Raw genomic sequence first — 20,024 nt, 5'->3', positions numbered from 1 at the left:
TACCTTTTGATTTAGAGAAACAATAATACAGTTAAATTTTTTTGATTATTATTATTTTTTAATTCACAGCTCAGCCTTTGAATATCCGAATGAATCTTTCTCAGCTCTACGGGAGCAGCACGGCAGGGCATGTCGTGTGCAGCAGTGTGTGTAAAATTGCCAGCACGCGCTTCCTCATCTGCCGAGACCTTTTGATCTTACAGCAGCTACTAATGAGGCTAGGAGATGCGGTAAGTACTAGGGGGAAAGCTTGTAAGATCTGAAGCCTTGTCTTGACCTACAGGCACGTCGCGGAGCATCAGCTGTGAGAGCACAGGGGCTTCCGTCTGTGTTGACTGCTGTGTCCCACGCGCTTGGCCCTTCGTAGGTCTTCTGTGAATACATGTTGATTTAAGAAAGAGTGAGCCTAAAATTGCAGATTAAGAATGTGTATGGAAAAAAAAAAGAATGTATATGAAGCAGGTTGTTTTACTCTTAGCCTTTGTGTATATAATGGTGGGATCATTTTCTAGGATGGCTCTCCCAAAATGTAGTATTATTAGTACACCTCTGGATGTGATCACAGGGTACCATTTAGGATGGAGGAGAGAGGAAGAAAGAGAAAAAGGACTTCTCTATTTCTACAGTACAGGATTTACCCTACGCAGTTTTGAAATTGCAGAGTTTGTTTGGGGTCCTCCCCACTCCGTTGGGAGAAGGCAGTGGCACCCCACTCCAGTACTCTTGCCTGGAAAATCCCATGGACGGAGGAGCCTGGTAGGCTGCAGTCCATGGGGTCGCTAAGAGTCGGACACGACTGAGCGACTTCACTTTCACTTTTCACTTTCATGCACTGGAGAAGGAAATGGCAACCCACTCCGGTGTTTTTGCCTGGAGAATCCCAGGGACGGGGGAGCCTGGTGGGCTGCCGTCTGTGGGGTCGCACAGAGTCGGACACGACTGAAGCGCCTCAGCAGCAGCAGCAGCCACTCCGTTGTGTGCCTCCCTTCCCATCCTGCTCTTCTTAAGAACCACGCTCTTGTTGCCAGACCGCTGTCCCTGTCTGTCCCCCTCCTCCCCTCCTTGACTGTTTTACATTGCAAAGTTAACCTTTCTGCCCGCCATTAGAAGGCCCATTTATCTCACTCATCTGAGCCTGACAAGGAAGCAATCGGATTAAACTAATTCATATTAATATATAAATAACTGAAAGCTCTTTGGAGCTCCCAGGGGTATTTATACTTTTTAAATCAGAATTTATTAACTCAAGTACATGGCTAATGTCAGAATTTCAGGTAAAAAAATAAGGAGAAAACATTCCCGAAGATGATTGGTTTAGGACCACCAAGGAGAAGCAGGAACCCTTCCTGAAAGTTGTCTGTCTGTTTGCCTCACAGCTCGTGGGATCTTAGTTACTTGAGCAGGGATTGAACCCAGGCTTTGGCAGTGAAAGCCCAAGTCCCAACCTCTAGACCAGCATGGGATTCCCTTTGTGGTTCTGTGTTTTGTTTTGTTTGGGGGGTGTTTTTGTTTTTTTTTTTTGAGTTTGTTATGTATTTTGATATTTATTTATTTGGCTGCATCTAGTCATAGCAGGTACATGTGGGGTCTGCTCCCTGACCGGGGATTGAACCCGTGCCCCTAAAGTAGAAGCATGGAGTCTTAACCACCAGACCAACAGGGAAGTCCCAAAGTTACACACATTTTTAAGGCTACTGATATTCTTGTCACGTTTTCCTCTAATGCTTGTATGAATTTTTCCCCAAAACCAGAAGATTAAGAAATGTCTTAGATTTCCCTGTTCCTCTTCTTGAGTCCTGAACCTACAAATTTGGTGAAAGTTAAACTGTTACTGTTTTCTTTTTCACCATCAGCTCCTGTGACCTGGTGAGCTGTTTTTTATTATTTTGTGCTGTTAAGTGGGTAGATCCTTTTGCTGCCTGCTACCCCAGAACGTAATAGGTGTGTCGCTTATATGTATGCCCTTTGTAACTGTGTTGGTTATTTTACCGCCACCTGAACCTAAGGGTTATCGTTACTAAATGCTATTTACTGTCTCACTCGCCCACCCATGACATATAGGTGATCTTGGGAGCTGGCCAGCTCTTTCAAGCCCAGCAAGACCTGCTGCATCGGACAGCTCCCCTACTCTTATCTTACTACCTCCTTAAGTGGGGAAGTCAGTGCTTGGCAACTGATGTTCCAGTTGACACATTGTGAGTTTCAGTGTTATAATTATTTTAAAAATAAATTGTGAGCTTAATGATTTTTTTCCACTGTCTGATAGAAAAACAAATTAAATATTATGCCATAGTGTGATATGCTGTTAAAATTCAGAGCTTTCAGATAACTCCATTTTCTAAAGGTTAAAGGCAAATTATAAGAATGAAAATAATATAAAAAAAAGAATGAAAGTAATAAATATGTATTATTATATGTGTGTATGAGTAATGTAAAGACAAATCCTGTGGAAAGCCAAATAAGAAGAGGCCAATTTGCCGCGTGACTCAGGGAGCTCAGCCTGGTGCTCTGGGACCACTGCGGGGGTGGGATGGGGTGAGAAGTAGGAGGGAGGGGCGTTTGGGTACCTGTGGCTGATTCGTGTTGACGTGTGGCAGAAACCAGCACAGTATTGTAAAGCAATTATCCTCCAGTTAAAAATAAATATTTTTTTTTTTTAAAGTTGAGGTCACAGAGAAAGTTAGGCCACACACAAAAATATGCTAATTATCAAGAGTAGACTGAGATTCTTTATAACCAAAATAAGAAAGAAAATGTAATGTGTACCTAGAAGACTCATGTTTCAGTTAGATAAGCCACTTCGTTTTCTGGCAAGGGAAGGCTTTTCGTGGCACGGAGGCCTAAGAAATTTCTGCTCTGGCTTCTCCTTGAAGGATCACTGGGTGATATGATAAGCTAAACCGTAGCTCATTTTCCACATATTTGTGTTCTTTCAGTGGAGCTTTCATGTGTCATTTATTAGTGAAGCTGACAGTGTTTTAATCGGGTAGCTTGTTGAAGCAATGTTATCATCGGAAGATTCATCGAGCTTTTTGGTTTTTTTCCCCTTTCCTCACAGGGAGTCTAATCTTCAACATTTATCAGTACTGGAACTAACGGACTCTGGTGCTTTAACGGCAAACAAGTTCGGTAAGGATTGGACTGTTGCATGCATTTGATTCTAAGTCTGGTGTTTATTGCATGTTCATTAAAGTGGTCTTTTGCCACCTTTGCTTTAGAAAAGGTGCCTCGGCTGTGCTTTCGGTTTGAGAGGGTGTAAGCAAGCTGTGTCCTGAGACCTCTTTGGTTGTGACAAGCAGTATCAGATCAGACATAAATGAAGGGTGTTGCCTGTGTATCTGCACATGTGTGTGCTCAGTCATGTCCCACTCTTCATGACCCCATGGACCGTAGCCCCCCAGGCTCCTCTGCCCATGGGAGTTCCCAGGCAAGAATATTAGAGTAGGTTGTCATTCCCTTCTCCAGAGGATCTTCCCAACCCAGGGATTGAACCCAATCTCTCTGGTAGTGGTAGGCGGATTCTCTACCGTTGAGCCACCTGGGAAGCCATATATATATGTGTACACACACATGCATATACATATGTACAACTGCTTTTCCATTGTATACTGATACTCCAGTGATTAATCATTTTTTTAATTTACCAAGTTCATATAGCTTTTGTAATCTTGTCTTCATGAGCAAATATTCAAAAGGAGTCCTCTCATGCTTGAGAACCATTCTGGAGAATTTATTTTGTGTTTTGGTATAAAATTTAGAATCTTAGGATTATATTTATTGGAAACACTTCTAGAGAAATGGCATGACTGTAATGTTTATTTAGTGGCTTGTTTATTGCATTTATATAGTACTTCATGGTTTACAGATTGCTTTTATTTATATTGCCATTGATTATACCAGTGATGCATTTTATGTTTTTAAATAATAAGTGTTCTTTGTTACAGGCGTAAAATGAATCGGTAGGCTGTCTTAATTGAAAATTGATCCTACTGTCACAAGCTGGTGACTGATAAAACTTTTTATTTTTAAGTATCCAGCCCTCAGACAATTGTGGAATTATTTTTCCAAGAAGTTGCAAGAAAACACATTATATCTCATCTGTTCTCTCAACCAAAGGCACCTCTAAGCCAAACTGGATTGAACTGGCCAGAGATGATCACTGCAATTACCAATTATTTATTGCAGCTCTTGTATCCTTTCATTTAAAAGCTAATTGAAAGGTTTATTTCTATCCAAATACTCTTAAGATCAGTAATATTCTGCCTGTGTAATGAAAAATTTTAATGAGGTTGGATGTTTACCCCCCCCAATCCCAATAAGAAATGATAGTTATTTTCAGGTATCCCTTTTTTTTTAATTTGTTTTTTTGCTCAGGAGTTGAGCCAGATTTTATTGGTGCAGACACAGTTAATACATAGATCTCTTTTAAAACATACATTTATCAAATATTTATTGAATGGTTCTATATGCCAAGCCCTGTGTTAGTTACTGAGTATCCATTGGCATAGTATGCTTGGGCAATATACTAGCTAAAATTAGAAGTGCACTCATCTCACATTCTAGTAAAGTAATGCTCAAAATTCTCCAAGCCAGGCTTCAGCAATACATGAACCGTGACCTTCCAGATGTTCAAGCTGGTTTTAGAAAAGGCAGAGGAACCAGAAATCAAATTGCCAGTATCTGCTGGATCATCAAAAAAGCAAGAGAGTTCCAGAAACACATCTATTTCTGCTTTATTGACTATGCCAAGGCCTTTGACTGTGTGGATCACAATAAACTGTGAAAAATTCTGAAAGAGATGGGAATACCAGACCATCTGACCTGTCTCTTGAGAAACCTGTATGCAGGTCAGGAAGTAACAGTTAGAACTGGACATGGCACAACAGACTGGTTCCAAATAAGAAAAGGAGTACATCAAGGCTGTATATTGTCACCCTGCTTATTTAACTTATATGCAGAGTACATCATGAGAAACGCTGGGCTGGAAGAAGCACAAGCTGGAATCAAGATTGCCGGGAGAAATATCAATAACCTCAGATATGCAGATGACACCACCCTTATGGCAGAAAGTGAAGAACTAAAGAGCCTCTTGATGAAAGTGAGAGAGGAGAGTGAAAAAGTTGGCTTAAAGCTCAACATTCAGAAAACTAAGATCATGGCATCTGATCCCATCACTTCATGGGAAATAGATGGGGAAACAGTGGAAACAGTGTCAGACTTTATTTTTTTGGGCTCCAAAATCACTGCTGATGGTGATTGCAGCCATGAAATTAAAAGACGCTTACTCCTTGGAAGGAAGGTTATGGCCAACCTAGATAGCATATTTAAAAGCAGAGACATTACTTTGCCAACAAAAGTCCGTCTAGTCAAGGCTATGGTTTTTCCAGTGGTCATGTATGGATGTGAGAGTTGGACAGTGAAGAAAGCTGAGCGCTGCAGAATTGATGCTTTTGAACTGTGGCGTTGGAGAAGACTCTTGAGAGTCCCTTGGACTGCAAGGAGATCCAGTCAATCCATCCTAAAGGAGATCAATCCTGGGTGTTCATTGGAAGGACTGATGTTGAAGCTGAAACTCCAATACTTTGGCCACCTCATGCGAAGGGTTGACTCATTGGAAAAGACCCTAATGCTGGGTAGAATTGGGGGCGGGAGGAGAAGGGGACAACAGAGCATGAGATGGTTGGATGGCATCACTGACTCGATGGACATGGGTTTGGGTAGACTCCGGGAGTTGGTGATGGACAGAGAGGCCTGGCGTGCTGCAATTCATGGGGTCGCAAAGAGTCGGACACGACTGAGCGACTGAACTGAACTGAACTGAACCAAGGGGTGAAATACATGCTTTAGTTGTGTGTTGGTTGCATTCTAATCTAGGTTACTGGGCTCCTAGTATATAACCTTTCCACTGTTTTTGTCTAATATTAAAGTTACATAGTTACATAAGAAGAATATGTATTGGGCCACCTTCTGTTTACCTTCTTTTTAAAAATTAAGCCATTTCATGGAGTTTGGATGCCCAGTGTGTATATTTAAGCTTTACCAAAACAGTAAATAATCTCCTTAACCAATGACTAGGTGGCCTAGCAATCCTGGTTGTCTCTTTCTAGAATGTTTGATGGGAAATTGTCAGTATGTACAATTGCAGGTGAGTACCGTTGAACATTTCAGGACAGTTATTCTTGTAAAGAATGGGATTTCTGAAACTTTTTTCTTTGTAAATGTTTCCTGCATTTTAATTGGGCTGATAAGACCCACAGTAGTTTACACTGGTTTACACGGAAACATACACCAGAGAGATTTTCTTTACTTCATTCTTGGCAGTATCATTCCTAGCACAATGTTTTATAAAGTACTTTTTTGTTAATTCTCTCCATTGGATTCTCTTTATAGAAGGAAAACGTATCATTGTCTTCGTATAAATCCTTTACTGGAATCTAGTCTGTTGAGCCAGTAAATACCAAAAGTTGGAAAATTGCCAAGATGGAAAGTGTGTGTTTGTTTTCATGTGATAGTGTTATTAGAGTCCCGTTTGCTTTCTTAAAGTGTCCAATAACTTATTAATAGTTTAAGAATGGATTAACAGGATTTAGTTTTAACCTCCAGATGCTTTCTGAAAGTACAGCTTTTGTGTTGAATGAACACTATCTTCTCTCCCGCTGAAGAACATGGAAATAAATATCTCCTTAAGGGATATTTATTCTCTAATCAGAAACCATCTTTTTTGCCTTTCAGGATTATATTCAGTTGCTACATCCCTGGTGTCAAGTCAACGTTGGTTCCTGCCGATTTATGCTGGGACGGTGTTACCTGGTTACGGGAGAGGGGCAGAAGGTAAACTGCATTTGAAAGATGAGTAAACTTCGGTGCAAGGACACTTAGTTTCCATCTCAGGGAGGGGATTGGAGGCACAGAATCCTCCAGATAAGGATGAGGAAGACTAATAGTGCCAGCAAGGGGCATGGTGTACCTGTGGAGACCGTTCAGCTTCGTGTACTTTACAGATTATTTAGGACCCAGGAAAATATGAAGAAGAATACTTTAAAACCCTCCTGCCCCTGCACAGTGCTTTTAGGGATGCATTTTTGTGACTAAAATATTTCTCAGTTACATTGTTTTTATAGCATATTTTTTTATATGGTTTTTTTTTCCCATTATGGTAGTTTACATTTCTGATTTTTTTCCTGACATCCTGTTATGTAAACTTTCAGATATAAAGAAAAGTCCAAAGACTTTCATACTAAATCCCCCACTCAGATTCTACAAAAATTTAACATGGTGCTATAGTTGCTGTATCACAGGTATCCATCAAATATCTTCTTAAAGTTTACTTTCTAATTAGCAGCATTTAGGTTAAAAAGTTAGATAAATTAAAGAAAATATTAAATAGTGCATCAGAGAGAATTTAGATAAAACAAACAGTAAATGCAGTCATTTACTTACTTAATAATTACTTAAATAATTTTCTTTCTTGTTTTTGGCTTTCCTCGGTACAAGAACTCTTGGCTCATAGTGTCTGGAAGTGGAGCAATCTATTATAGTCATTTTATCTCCTTCTATTCCTCCAGGCTCTGGAATGTTTCTGCCAGGCAGCGTCCGAAGTGGGCAAAGAGGAATTCTTAGATCGCTTGATCCGTTCAGAGGACGGAGAGATTGTGTCCACCCCCCGGCTGCAGTATTATGATAAGGTTCTGGCGCGGTTTGGTCCTCCTTACACCACACTGGGTAACAGTGTAATGGGGCGGGAGGCAGATCAGTGAGCGTTTGGGACTAACATATACACTCTATGTATAAACTCAGGTAAACAACAAGCGCCTGCTAGAGAGCCCAAGGGGCTGCGCTCACGTCTTCCCTGTCTGACCCCTCTGGGTCCTGGGCAGCTGCTCCCGGGCCCCCCGGTGGTCCCGCTCGTGCCGCTCGGGCTGCTGACTGCGGAGGCCCCGCTCGTGCCGCTCGGACTCCTGACTGCGGCGGCCCCGCTTGCTGCGGAGCACAGGCCCCAGGGACGCAGGCTCAGTGGTTGTGCCTCGTGAGCTTAGTTGCATGTGGGATCTTCCTGGGCCAGGGATCAAATCTGTCTTCTGCGTTGGCAGGTGGACTCTTAAGCACTGGACCCCCCAGCACTGGAATAAAATAGACTGTATTCCAATTTGAAGTGCTCTTACGTGTCTCCCTAGGTTCTGCGTCTGCTGGATGTCGTAGGTTTGCCTGAACTGGTTATTCAGTTGGCTACATCAGCAATAACTGAAGCAGGTGATGACTGGAAAAGTCAGGTGAGGACTAACTGTATTCTGTTTATTACCCTTGAGCTTTATCATGGGTATAGTGTTTTAATTTCTGTTGTTCTTTTTTCCCCTGTATTTGATACTTAGGCTACTTTAAGGACATGCATTTTCAAACATCATTTGGATTTAGGTCACAATAGCCAAGCCTATGAAGCCTTAACCCAAATTCCTGATTCCAGCAGGTAATCAAACCCACAGTCTTATTTAGAGGAGGCAGTTTACCAGCCCTGTGTAATCCTCAAGGAAAATGTACACTCGTATCCCTTTCTTTCCTTCTAGGCAGTTGGATTGTCTGCGGCAGCTGGTGGTAGTTCTTTGTGAACGCTCCCAACTTCAGGATCTCGTGGAGTTTCCCTACGTGAATCTGCATAATGAGGTCATCTTATTTATCCACCGATGGCTGGACACAGCTCTGGTGGTTGTCATGATGGCTGCTAACTTTGATATCTGACTGCTTCCCCTCCTTTAGGTTGTGGGAATAATTGAATCACGGGCAAGAGCTGTGGACCTTATGACTCACAATTACTATGAGCTTCTGTATGCCTTTCACATCTATCGTCACAATTACCGGAAGGGTGAGCACTAGAAGCATGTCGTCTTTGTGGGTGGCAACCAGTTAGTTGTTTCATGCTTTACAAAAAAATATTATCTGTTTGACTTACGTAATTTTTACCTTATTTTTACCATTGGACAAGTGTTCTCTACAAGCATTTGGGGAACTTATGTTTAAGTTCAAGATTTGCTTTACCTCTTTGTAGATTACCTGTTATTCTTAAAGATAGACACTGCTCTGTCAGAATTCCCTGGCAGGCCAGTGGTTATTAGGACTCCATGCTTTCACTGCAAAGGGCCTGGGTTCAATCCCTGGTCAGGGAACTAAGATCCCCATAAGCTGGTCGGTGCAGCCAAAAAAAAAAAAAGATATTCTCCCATTTTAGAACATTCTTGAAGCATTTCCACTGAGATGGCGTTCTGTGTGTATCTTTCATCTAATTTTAAAAGAAACTTTATTTCACTAAAGGCACCTTGAATTTTTTGTGGCTGGTTTTTAAGTTCCTGTACAGTTTTGCCTTTGGCCTTTCTTTCTGCTTTTCTGTTGTTGTTGTTTTAATAATTTCATTTATTTATTTATTTTGGCTGTGCCGAGCCTTCCGATTTACGGTAGTTGCGGTGCGCAGCGGATACGCTCTGACTGCAGTGTTTGGGCTCCTCATTGTGTCTCGCTGAGAGCACGGGCTCTCGGGCACGCGGGCTTCAGGAGCTGTGGCTCCCCGGCTCTAGAGCACAGGCTCAGTAGTTGTGGTGCACGGGCTTCGAATTGCTCCACAGCTTGTGGGATCTTCCCAGACCAGGGATCGAACCCATGTCTCCTTCACTGGCAGGCAGATTCTCTAGCGGTGAGCCACCAGGGAAGCCTTTGGCCTTTCTTTTCTCTTACCTGTGCTGATCCTTTAGAGAGTAAGTTGTGGACATCATGACTCAATGCATGAACACTCCAGATGCATTTCAAGGACATTTTCTTATATAACCACAAATTGAGAAAATAATTAACTTTGTGAGCTAAACGTAGATGTAGTGCTCTTATCTGACGTGCTATTCATATTTAAATATTGCCAAACATGGTTATTTTTTTGATAGTACATTTTCCTCACACTGTCCTCACCCCGTGACCTGGGTTTAATTGTCCTCTCGGTTCAGTCTCCTGTAATCCGGAGCGCTCTTTCAGCCCTACTTTGCCTTTGACAACTCTGACGTGTTTGAAGAGGACGGGCCAGTCATTTTGTGGAATGTTTCTGAATTTGGGTTTATTCAAAGCATTGAGATCTGTATCAGGCCAGCTAAAATTAAGGGATTATATGTCTGGTTTAAGATCATATTTTACAAGATAATCGTTGTGGTTACCCTGTGGAACCACTAACATTTTTATACTGTTTTCACTCAGGAATTTTTTTTAGATTTCTTATTGATTTTCATTGGAAAGAATAGATGGAAATAGTTCATAGGCCTGTTCTTAATATTCCTAATGGTAAAACGTGTTTGCATGTTCTTCGAATAATACAAGGAAGGCAAAATAGACGATTCAGGATCTCTCACTGCTTTCACAGTGACATCCATTACACCCACCTGATTAAGACAAGTTTAGCTGGATTAGTGTTCAGATCTTTTTGGAGCAAGGCTGTTTTTCTGACAAAAACATCTTACATATTCCAGGCACTCAAAAGTATTTGTTGGGATGAAAAAGAGTTTGATTTGGTTTGAAAACTGAAAGAGAATTTTAAAATCTGTTTAGTTTCTGGAGTCCCATGCTGTCTCAGAGCAGCGATGAGAGTATGATCTTGGGGGTCTTCCCTGGCAATCCAGTGGTTAAGACTCCGAGCTTCCAACACAGGGGACGCGTGTTCAGTCCCTGGTCAGGGAGCAAAGATCCCACATGCCATGCGACTCGGCCGAAAAAAAAAAAAAAAGAGTTTATGGCCTTGAACAGACACTCAGACCCTGGGTGGGGATAGGTGACCACAGAACTAAAACTAGTTCTCCAAGCTAGTGTTCTGTGCAACCTGGGTATGTGGTATCTAAACTTCAAAAGTAACATTTTAGATGTTTGCAGAACTTTTTTTTTTTCCCTGCCTTTCTTGGGGGTTGTAAAGTACATGTAACATAAACTACTATCTTAACGGTTTTTACATGTTTAGTAGTGCTAAGCACCTTCACATGACTGTGTAGCCAATCTCCAGAATTCCTTTCACCTTGTCAAACAGAAACTGTACTCCTTAAACAACAACTTCTCATTCCCTCCTTCCCCATCTCCTGGCAACCACCATTCCACTCTCTGTCAACAAATTTGGCTACCAGAATCCTGTAGCATTTGACTTTTTGTGACTGGCATATTTCACTTAGCATAATGTCTTCAAGGTTCATCCATGCTGTAGCATCCATCAGAATTTACGATACTCTATTGTATGGATGTATTGATAATAATTTTGATGGAACCTTGGATGTTTCCACCTTTTGTTTGTTGTGAATAACGCTACAATGAACAGGGATGTACAAATAATTCTTTTAAGACTGCTTTCAGTTGGTTTTTTGGGGGGAAGGGGTGGTTTATACTCCCAAAAGTAGAATTGGTGAATTATGAAATAACTCTGATTTTTTGAAGAACTGTTTTCCTTAGTGGCTATACCAATTTATATTCCCTCCAGCACTACATAAGGGTTCCAATTTTTCCACATTCTTAGCAACACGTGATTTTTTGTTGTTTTAAGTTAAGCTTGAATTTTTTTTTTATTTTAACATTTGGTAAGTGTGACAGATTTTCTCTGTGTCTCTAAAGAGACACATTTTTGAAACCCTCATATCTGTTATTGCCTCATAGCTGGCACAGTGATGTTTGAGTATGGAATGCGTCTTGGCAGAGAGGTTCGAACTATCCGGGGACTTGAGAAGCAAGGCAACTGTTATCTGGCTGCTATTAATTGCTTACGACTTATTCGCCCAGAATACGCGTGGATTGTTCAGCCAGCATCTGGTGCAGTGGTATGAAAACTTTGTATCCTGGAATTTGGGGATCATTTAATTTATTTTGTTTGGTCCTTTGAAAATACCTCATTTTGCTTCATTTCATTTAAAACTTCCACTGGGATATTTGTGAACTTTATTTTTTGTGAATCTATTTTTGCAGTGATTCATTTGTTTTATGTTACTACCCTCTTTGGTTTCCAAGTTCAGAATTACTGTAGGAATAAGTATTGTTGTTTAGCTGCTAAGTGATGTCGGACTCTGCAATCCCATGGACTTCGGAATGCCAGGCTCCTCCGTTCTTTACTATCTCCCAGAGTTTGCTCAAATTCATGTCCATTGAGTCAGTGATGCCATCCAACTATCACATCCTCTGTCGTCCCCTTCTCCTGCCCTCAATCTTTCCCAGCATCAGGGTCTTTTCTAATGAGTCAGTTCTTCCCATCAGGTGGGCAAAGTATTGGAGCTTCAGCTTCAGCATCAGTCCTTCCAATGAATGAATATTCAGGGTTGATTTCCTTTAGGATGGACTGGTTTGATCTTGCAATCCAAGGGACTCTCCAGAGTCTTCTCCAGCACCACAGTTCGAAATCATCAGTTCTCTGAATAAGTATTACAGAGTGTTTTGGAATTAGACAACCTAACATCAGGCAGATTACTGTATCTTTTATTGTCCAGTTAGCCTCTTGCATAAAATAGGAATGATGATGATAATAATGTCCACCTTATAGGATTATTTGGGTATTAAAGGAGATAACCCATGTAAGATTGCATAGAATAGTCACAGTGCCTGGCCTGCAGAAAGTGCTCAGTAAATGCTAGCTGCTTTTATTTCATTCATTTTTGTTAATTTAATCTATTGTTACTGTTTTAAAGGAGGTGAACCTTGAGTTTTTCGTATGCTGATGGGTACTCCCAGTTACTTGTATAGTTCCTGCCTATACTGTTCTGTTTCCCAGGGTTATGAGTGGAGAATGTAACTTGATAAACCAAGGAAAGTCAGGTGGTTTCCTTGGTTTATAAAGTTACATTCTCTATGGACATCAAATCAGTGTCTTTGGACTCAGTAAAATTTTAGCTAAGTGAGCCGAGTTTCTTTGTCTAGTAGTTACAGTAACTTTGTGAGAAGGGCTGTGCTAGTTGAAATAGACATAATTTACGCTGAGAGAATCTAAGCATGAAAGCCCTGGATCATAGTTAATGACATTAAAATAAAATACTGACTTTTCACAGTTAAATCTCGTTTTGTCTTTTCAGTATGATCGCCCTGGAGCATCCCCTAAGAGGAATCATGATGGGGAATGCACAGCTGCCCCAAGTGAGTCGGGGTTCAGGCCAACTTTCGCTGAATGGCACTGAATTGTTACATTAGTTGTATTTATATTTACTTGTTTTTTATATTGTACTTATTATAGTATGAATAATCATATTGTAGTATATTGTATATGTATGGTAGTTACTTTGTTAAAATATGGCAAAGTTTCTTATCAGCATTCTGTCTGGTTGCCCTTTGAAAACTTTGTATGTCTGTGTGTGAAATGAAAATCCTTAAAAAAGGATGTGTGTATGTTTGTTGCTTGTTGTGTTTGAGTCAGCTTAGTATACTTTTTTAAATTGGGTTCCTTTAGTGTCTCTATGGAGGCATGATTTCCTCTTTTTTTCCTTTTTTCGTGACGGTGCCTCGAGGCAAGTAGTCTCTTGAGTTTTCCAACCAGGGATTGAACCCCCATCCCCTGCAGTGGGAGCACAGAGTCTTGGACCATGATTTCCTTCCTTAAAGAGCTTGGGCTCTAGAGTTGGACACACTTGGTTTCAATTCTGCCTCTCACTTTGGGCATGTTCCTTACTGATAAAGATGACAGTATTTCACAGTTGTAAGAGTTAATTGAAATTATATGTAAAATGCCTTGCAAGCGCCTCCTTGAAGCTGTTATTACAGTACTTTGACTTGACTCAGCTCTAGAGTGAAGCAGGGTTGTTTGTTTTATTGAGCCCCTTGTTTTCACCCCATCTTCTTAAAATTAAACTGAAAGCGACTTAGTGTTTAGTGGAAACTGACAGGTTGCGTTTGTCTAGTAGGCACTTCCTTTGTGCTTTGGGAGTTGAAATGTTTTTCTTTGGCTTATAGCGAATAGACAGATTGAAATCCTGGAACTGGAAGATCTGGAGAAAGAGTGTTCCTTGGCCCGCATTCGCCTCACCCTGGCTCAGCACGACCCCTCGGCGGTCGCGGTCGCAGGTGGGCATTCAGCACCAACAGCACGTTTTAGGACCGGGCAGCAGACGTAGTATGCCCTGTGGGTGTGGAGCGTGTTGTTATTCTGAGGCATTCACCAAGGATGTGGTCTTTGGGTTCAGTTCATTTGCATGTCCCATTGTTTGCACTAAATAGCTCTTTTCCATTTCCACAGGAAGTTCATCCGCAGAGGAGATGGTCACTCTCTTGGTTCAGGCTGGCCTCTTTGACACTGCCATATCACTGTGTCAGACTTTTAAGCTTCCCTTAACACCAGTCTTTGAAGGACTTGCTTTCAAGTATGTATAAAATTGCTTTTTTATAGTCTTAATTGGCTAACATAGTCTAATTTTCTAGTCTTAAATTTCTAAAATATTCTTAATTTTCTATTTACTTCACTGTTGCTTAGTATGAAGCAGTGATCACACAAGCCAGTATCTTAGAAGCCAACGTTAAAGAATTGTTTTTGTGTCGTCTGCATTTTTTTTTGTAGTTGACTGTGAGATTTCGGGAGGGGGGTGTGTTGTTAATCTTGGTTTATAGCATCTTTTGAGAAATCAAATCTGGCACTGCCAAGCCCACATGCCCACATGACAGTAGATAACTTGTGTGTCCACTTAGACAAGACGTATGTTCTCTTCAGTCCTTTAGGACATCTCTTGGCCCACGTAAACATTGTTTGAAAGTACTTCTTATTGATGTTCATACCTAGTACTTCATACCTAAATATTGGTCAAGTTGTTTGTGAGTTAGAAATAAACTTTCAGAATTTTTCATCATCAGTTTTCTCTTGTACGTAAATGATCTCTTAACACTTCTTAATGGCCTTGTGGGTCATCCAGTTATGTGACTGTGAGGAGAGGGAAAGCCAATATTCCAGCAGGGAATTCAGTAATAGATTGGAGCTAAAGTCGTCATCTTATCTCCAGGTTTAGTAGCAAAATAATGTGCATTTCAGCAAATAGATTTACTGTGTGTGGAACCATCCTCATTTCAGATGCATCAAATTGCAGTTTGGAGGAGAGACAGCACAAGCAGAAGCCTGGGCCTGGCTCGCGGCCAACCAGCTCTCATCAGTCATCACCACTAAGGAGTCGAGGTACAGCCCTGGCCTCATCCAGCCCTGCAAGGGCTCACCCTCCGCATCCTTCCCCAGCGCACCCAATGCGTGTCTCCCTGAATGTACTCCAGTGTCTTCAGAATCCTTCTCTAACCACTCTCAGTACACGTCCCTTCCCTGAATTGCATTTACAATTTGTATTATGCAGCTTAGCACTTTAGAATTATAGCATTTTACAATTATGAAGTCCTTTTTTAGAATTATAGCATTGTACAGTTATGAAGTCTTTTGACATTATTTTTCAGCCCCTAAATTCACATCAGAATTAATATCAAGATACAAATTAAAAAACATCACGCTAATCTTCTAAATCAGAACTTCTGCATGATTCTAATGCTTGGTCAGGTTTGGAAACGGGGGTCTGAGCCAATTTCCTTGTTTTAGAAATCTGGAGCAAATAAGTGAATTGTTGAGTTCATATGTGGTTGCTGGGAAATACAAAAATCCAAGTCATCTAGTTTCTAATGCCACCCCTAAGTCACACTGACCCGAATCATGTTAGTTATCATTTAGCTGTATTGTCAATTTATTATGTCTAAAGATTGTTTTCCTTGTAAATACATGTTTTGAATGGTACTGTAATTATCTATTAAGAATCTGGAACTCATAAGTCCTCTCTTTGTATCAAGTGCTACAGATGAAGCATGGCGGCTATTATCAACTTACCTGGAAAGGTACAAAGTCCAGAATAACTTATATCACCACTGTGTAATCAACAAGCTCTTATCTCATGGAGTTCCTCTGCCTAACTGGCTAATAAACAGTTACAAGGTAAGTGGTACCTTAGCTCGTAGAGAGTAGGAACCTGGTCTTTATCATTCTGAATAACTTTATGAGATGATTAAAAAGAAAAAGTGATAATTTATGGAAATATACTGACAGATACTTATAGCTTCTTCAGTTCAGTTCAGTCGCTCAGTTGTGTCCAACTCTTTGCGAACCCGTGAACTGCAACACGCCAGGCCTCCCTGTCCATCACCAACTCCCGGAGTTTACTCCTAAACTCATGTCCATCAAGTCGGTGATGCCATCCAGCCATCTCATCCTCTGTCGTCCCCTTCTCCTCCTGCCCCCAATCCTTCCGAGCATCAGGGTCTTCTCCAATGAGTCAACTCATCTCATGAGGTGGCCAAAGTATTGGAGTTTGAGCTTCAACATCAGTCCTTCCAATGAACACCCAGGACTGATCTCCTTTAGGATGGACTGGTTGGATCTCCTTGCAGTCCAAGGGACTCTCAAGAGTCTTCTCTAACACCACAGTTCAAAAGCATCAATTCTGCGGCGCTCAGCTTTGTTCACAGTCCAACTCTCACATCCGTACATGACGACTGGCTTGACTAGACAGACCTTTGTTGGCAAAGTAATGTCTCTGCTTTTTAATATGCTGTCTAGGTTGGTCATAACTTTCCTTCCAAGGAGTAAGCGTCTTTTAATTTCATGGCTGCAATCACCATCTGCAGTGATTTGGGAGCCCCAAAAAATAAAGTCTGACACTGTTTCCACTGTTTCCCCGTCTATCTGCCATGAAGTGATGGTACCAGATGCCATGATCCTAGTTTTCTGAATGTTGAGCTTTAAGCCAACATTTTCACTCTCCTCCTTCACCTTCATCAAGAGGCTCTTTAGTGCTTCTTCACTTTCTGCCATAAGGGTGGTGTCATCTGCATATCTGAGGTTATTGATATTTCTCCCGGCAATCTTGATTCCAGCTTGTGCTTCATCCAGCCCAGCGTTTCTCATGATGTACTCTGCATATGTTAAATAAGCAGGGTGACAATATACAGCCTTGACGTACTCCTTTTCCTATTTGGAACCAGTCTGTTGTTCCATGTCCAGTTCTAACTGTTGCTTCCTGACCTGCATACAGGTTTCTCAAGAGGCAGGTCAGGTGGTCTGGTATTCCCATCTCTTTCAGAATTTTCCACAGTTTATTGTGATCCACACAGTCAAAGGCTTTGGTAGTCAATAAAGCAGAAATAGATGTTTTTCTGGTACTCTCTTGCTTTTTCGATGATCCATCGGATGTTGGCAATTTGATCTGTGATTCCTCTGCCTTTTCTAAAACCAGCTTGAACATGTGGAAGTTCATGGTTCACATATTGCTGAAGCCTGGCTTGGAGAATTTTGAGCATTACTTTACTAGCATGTGAGATGAGTGCAATTGTGCAGTAGTTTGAGCATTCTTTGACATTGCTTTTCTTTGGGATTGGGATGAAAACTGACCTTTTCCAGTCCTGTGGCCACTGCTGAGTTTTCCAAATTTGCTGGCATATTGAGTGCAGCACTTTCACAGCATCATCTTTCAGGATTTAAAATAGCTCAACTGGAATTCCATCACCTCCACTAGCTTTGTTCGTAGTGATGCTTTCTATGGCCCACTTGACTTCACATTCCAAGATGTCTGGCCATCGTGATTATCTGTGTCGTGAAGATCTTTTTTGTACAGTTCTTCTTTCTCCTTAACATCTTCTGCTTCTGTTAGGCCCATACCATTTCTGTCCTTTATTGAGCCCATCTTTGCATGAAATGTTCCCTTGGTATCTGTAATTTTCTTGAAGAGATCTCTAGTCTTTCCCATTCTGTTTTTTTCCTCTATTTCTTTGCATTGATGGCTTAGGAATGCTTTCTTATCTCTCCTTGCTATTCTTTGGAACTCTGCATTCAAATGGGAATATCTTTCCTTTTCTCCTTTGCTTTTCGCTTCTCTTCTGTTCACAGCTTTTTTTTTTTTTTTAATATGCCACAATTTTTATTGCAACGTGGCCATTTTTGTGAGGGTGGGGAGTTTGATCTCAAAAACAATGTTCCATTTAAGGCTCTTTTATACAGAAATTGCCATCATGACTGATACTCAAAATATCTTTAGTGTTCCAAGACTTACATGGTAAACATAAAACTCCTACATGTATTCACTAGTATACACTCAATGGGGAAAAAAAGGCATTAATAATAGCTATTTCTTTTAAGAAGATACGCAGGTAAAAGGAATGAACCCTGAGGTACTAGGATAAGCTGATGACACAGTTAACAAAACTTAACTGGCATTCCTTTTCTGGTGGGGGATTAAATTTGTTACAAAAAAAGTGCTTTTAATGCATAGTGTTATATCTGTGCTGCCATGTCACAAAAAAATAGGCTTGCCAAGACAGGTGAGGTGTCTGAATGCTCAAGCCTCACAAAACTGCAATCAAGTGCAACTATCAATAATACTGAATAAAGTTGACCATCTCACCAGTGGATAATACTTTCAAGGCATTCAATTAGCTTAACCCTTTGTAGTGGTCTGAGCTATTTACATTGACAATCACAATTCACTGTAGTGTTTGCTGCAGAGGAGGCACATACCAGTTGTTTTGGCTAAAATATGATGGGAAGGCATTCCTTGGGTTCTACATAAAAGTAACAGTATTAAACAGTCTAATGGCAATCACTGATAGGCTGCTTACATGAATGATATTTCCTTCATTCATTGTGTTGGAAGGACCCAGTGGGAAGAGAAAGAAAAAAAAAAAAAAAACCTAATACTATTGCAATTGACTGAGCTGGAGACATGGAAGCCCCTTTAAGATCCAGATGGCACTTGACTGATTTATAAGGGTTTTCCTTCAAGTGAAACTACTACGTTGCCTCCCAGTTACTCTCCAAGTGTTGAACGGTCCTTTATATCATCCAAGCCATTTACTTGCCACTCATGTTTTATATCTGTAAATGTCTTTTTAATGGCATCTTTAGAGCTGGCATATATCATTGTGCTCTTTAAAGGCGCACTTTCAGGAGCCCAAGATCCGCTTTGCTTCTTCTACAATTGTCTTTGTCATCGCTTCAACAGAAGAGAACTGCTTTCTTTCTTTTTTTGATCTCCTCTTGTGTAGAAGATTTCCTTACTTTCATATCATTAAAAACTTTGATGACTTCATCATTCACTGGAACTCCAGAAGCCGTAGTGCCCGTCGCTGAGGCTGCGGCGGCGGTTCGGGCTCTGGTGGTGTGGCGCTGCGAGGAGAAGGAGGGGCAGGCGGGCGGCGGCGAGTGCGGGGCACGCCGGGCTGTTCCCAGCTATCTGTAAGGCCTCCTCAGACAGCCATTTTGCTTTTTTGCATTTCTTTTCCGTGGGGATGGTCTTGATCCCTGTCTCCTGTACAATGTCATGAACCTCCATCCACAGTTCCTCAGGCACTCTATCAGGTCTAGTCCCTTAAATCTCTTTGTCACTTCCACTGTATAATCATAAGGGATTTGATTTAGGTCATACCGTAATGGTGTAGTGGTTTTCCCTGCTTTCTTCAGTTTAAGTCTGAATTTGGCAATAAGGAGTTCATGATCTGAACCACAGTCAGCTCCCGGTCTTGTTTTTGCTGACTGTATAGAGCTTCTCCATCTTTGGCTGCAAAGAATATAATCAGTCTGATTTCGGTGTTGACCATCTGGTGATGTCCACGTGTAGAGGCTTCTCTTGTGTTGTTGGAAGAGGGTGTTTGCTATGACCAGTGCGTTCTCGTGGCAAAACGCTATTAGCCTTTGCCCTGCTTCATTCTGTACTCCAAGGCCAAATTTGCCTGTTACGCCAGGTGTTTCCTGACTTCCTACCTATAGCTTCTTAGTCTCAGCTGAAAACATTAAGAACAGTTTGCTTCACTCCCTATGAAGTACTGGATATTGAGATTTAAAGTTCTCTGGGTTGGTGACTAAGTTAATATATGCTGGTGTGCTCAATGAACAATGAGTATCTATTTTAGAACAAAGAGTTTAAGTGGGACACTGCATTTACTATTCATTACTAAAGAAATCACAGGAGTGGGTGGAATAGTTTTCAAATACTGCAACAGTGTTTCTTTCAGGTTTTGTCAAAGTTGCATTCTTGGGCCACCTG

At 41.1% G+C, this 20,024-nt stretch overlaps 1 protein-coding gene and 1 pseudogene across 1 annotated transcript in view; one reads left to right on the top strand and one right to left on the bottom strand.

Annotated features, from left to right (window-relative positions):
- Positions 1–20,024, top strand: part of NUP160 (nucleoporin 160) — a 42,401-nt gene that overhangs the window by 19,187 nt on the left and 3,190 nt on the right. Inside the window, exons 17-33 of the mRNA XM_081538829.1 lie at positions 70–230; positions 2,062–2,195; positions 3,059–3,129; positions 4,031–4,190; positions 6,076–6,145; positions 6,733–6,831; positions 7,566–7,685; positions 8,175–8,270; positions 8,370–8,464; positions 8,562–8,658; positions 8,752–8,857; positions 11,656–11,816; positions 13,056–13,116; positions 13,927–14,037; positions 14,210–14,333; positions 15,032–15,133; positions 15,784–15,925. Coding sequence (XP_081394955.1) covers positions 70–230; positions 2,062–2,195; positions 3,059–3,129; positions 4,031–4,190; positions 6,076–6,145; positions 6,733–6,831; positions 7,566–7,685; positions 8,175–8,270; positions 8,370–8,464; positions 8,562–8,658; positions 8,752–8,857; positions 11,656–11,816; positions 13,056–13,116; positions 13,927–14,037; positions 14,210–14,333; positions 15,032–15,133; positions 15,784–15,925 — 1,910 coding nt within the window. The remainder of the gene's footprint in view (positions 1–69; positions 231–2,061; positions 2,196–3,058; positions 3,130–4,030; positions 4,191–6,075; positions 6,146–6,732; positions 6,832–7,565; positions 7,686–8,174; positions 8,271–8,369; positions 8,465–8,561; positions 8,659–8,751; positions 8,858–11,655; positions 11,817–13,055; positions 13,117–13,926; positions 14,038–14,209; positions 14,334–15,031; positions 15,134–15,783; positions 15,926–20,024) is intronic.
- LOC145525523 (cofilin-2 pseudogene) lies at positions 18,728–19,110 on the bottom strand (annotated as a pseudogene).

The sequence above is a fragment of the Giraffa tippelskirchi genome, chromosome 11 (assembly GCF_054371585.1).
Source record: "Giraffa tippelskirchi isolate mGirTip1 chromosome 11, T2T-mGirTip1v1.2.pri, whole genome shotgun sequence".
Taxonomy (NCBI): domain Eukaryota; kingdom Metazoa; phylum Chordata; class Mammalia; order Artiodactyla; family Giraffidae; genus Giraffa; species Giraffa tippelskirchi.
This window is presented reverse-complemented; position numbering and strand designations above follow the sequence as displayed.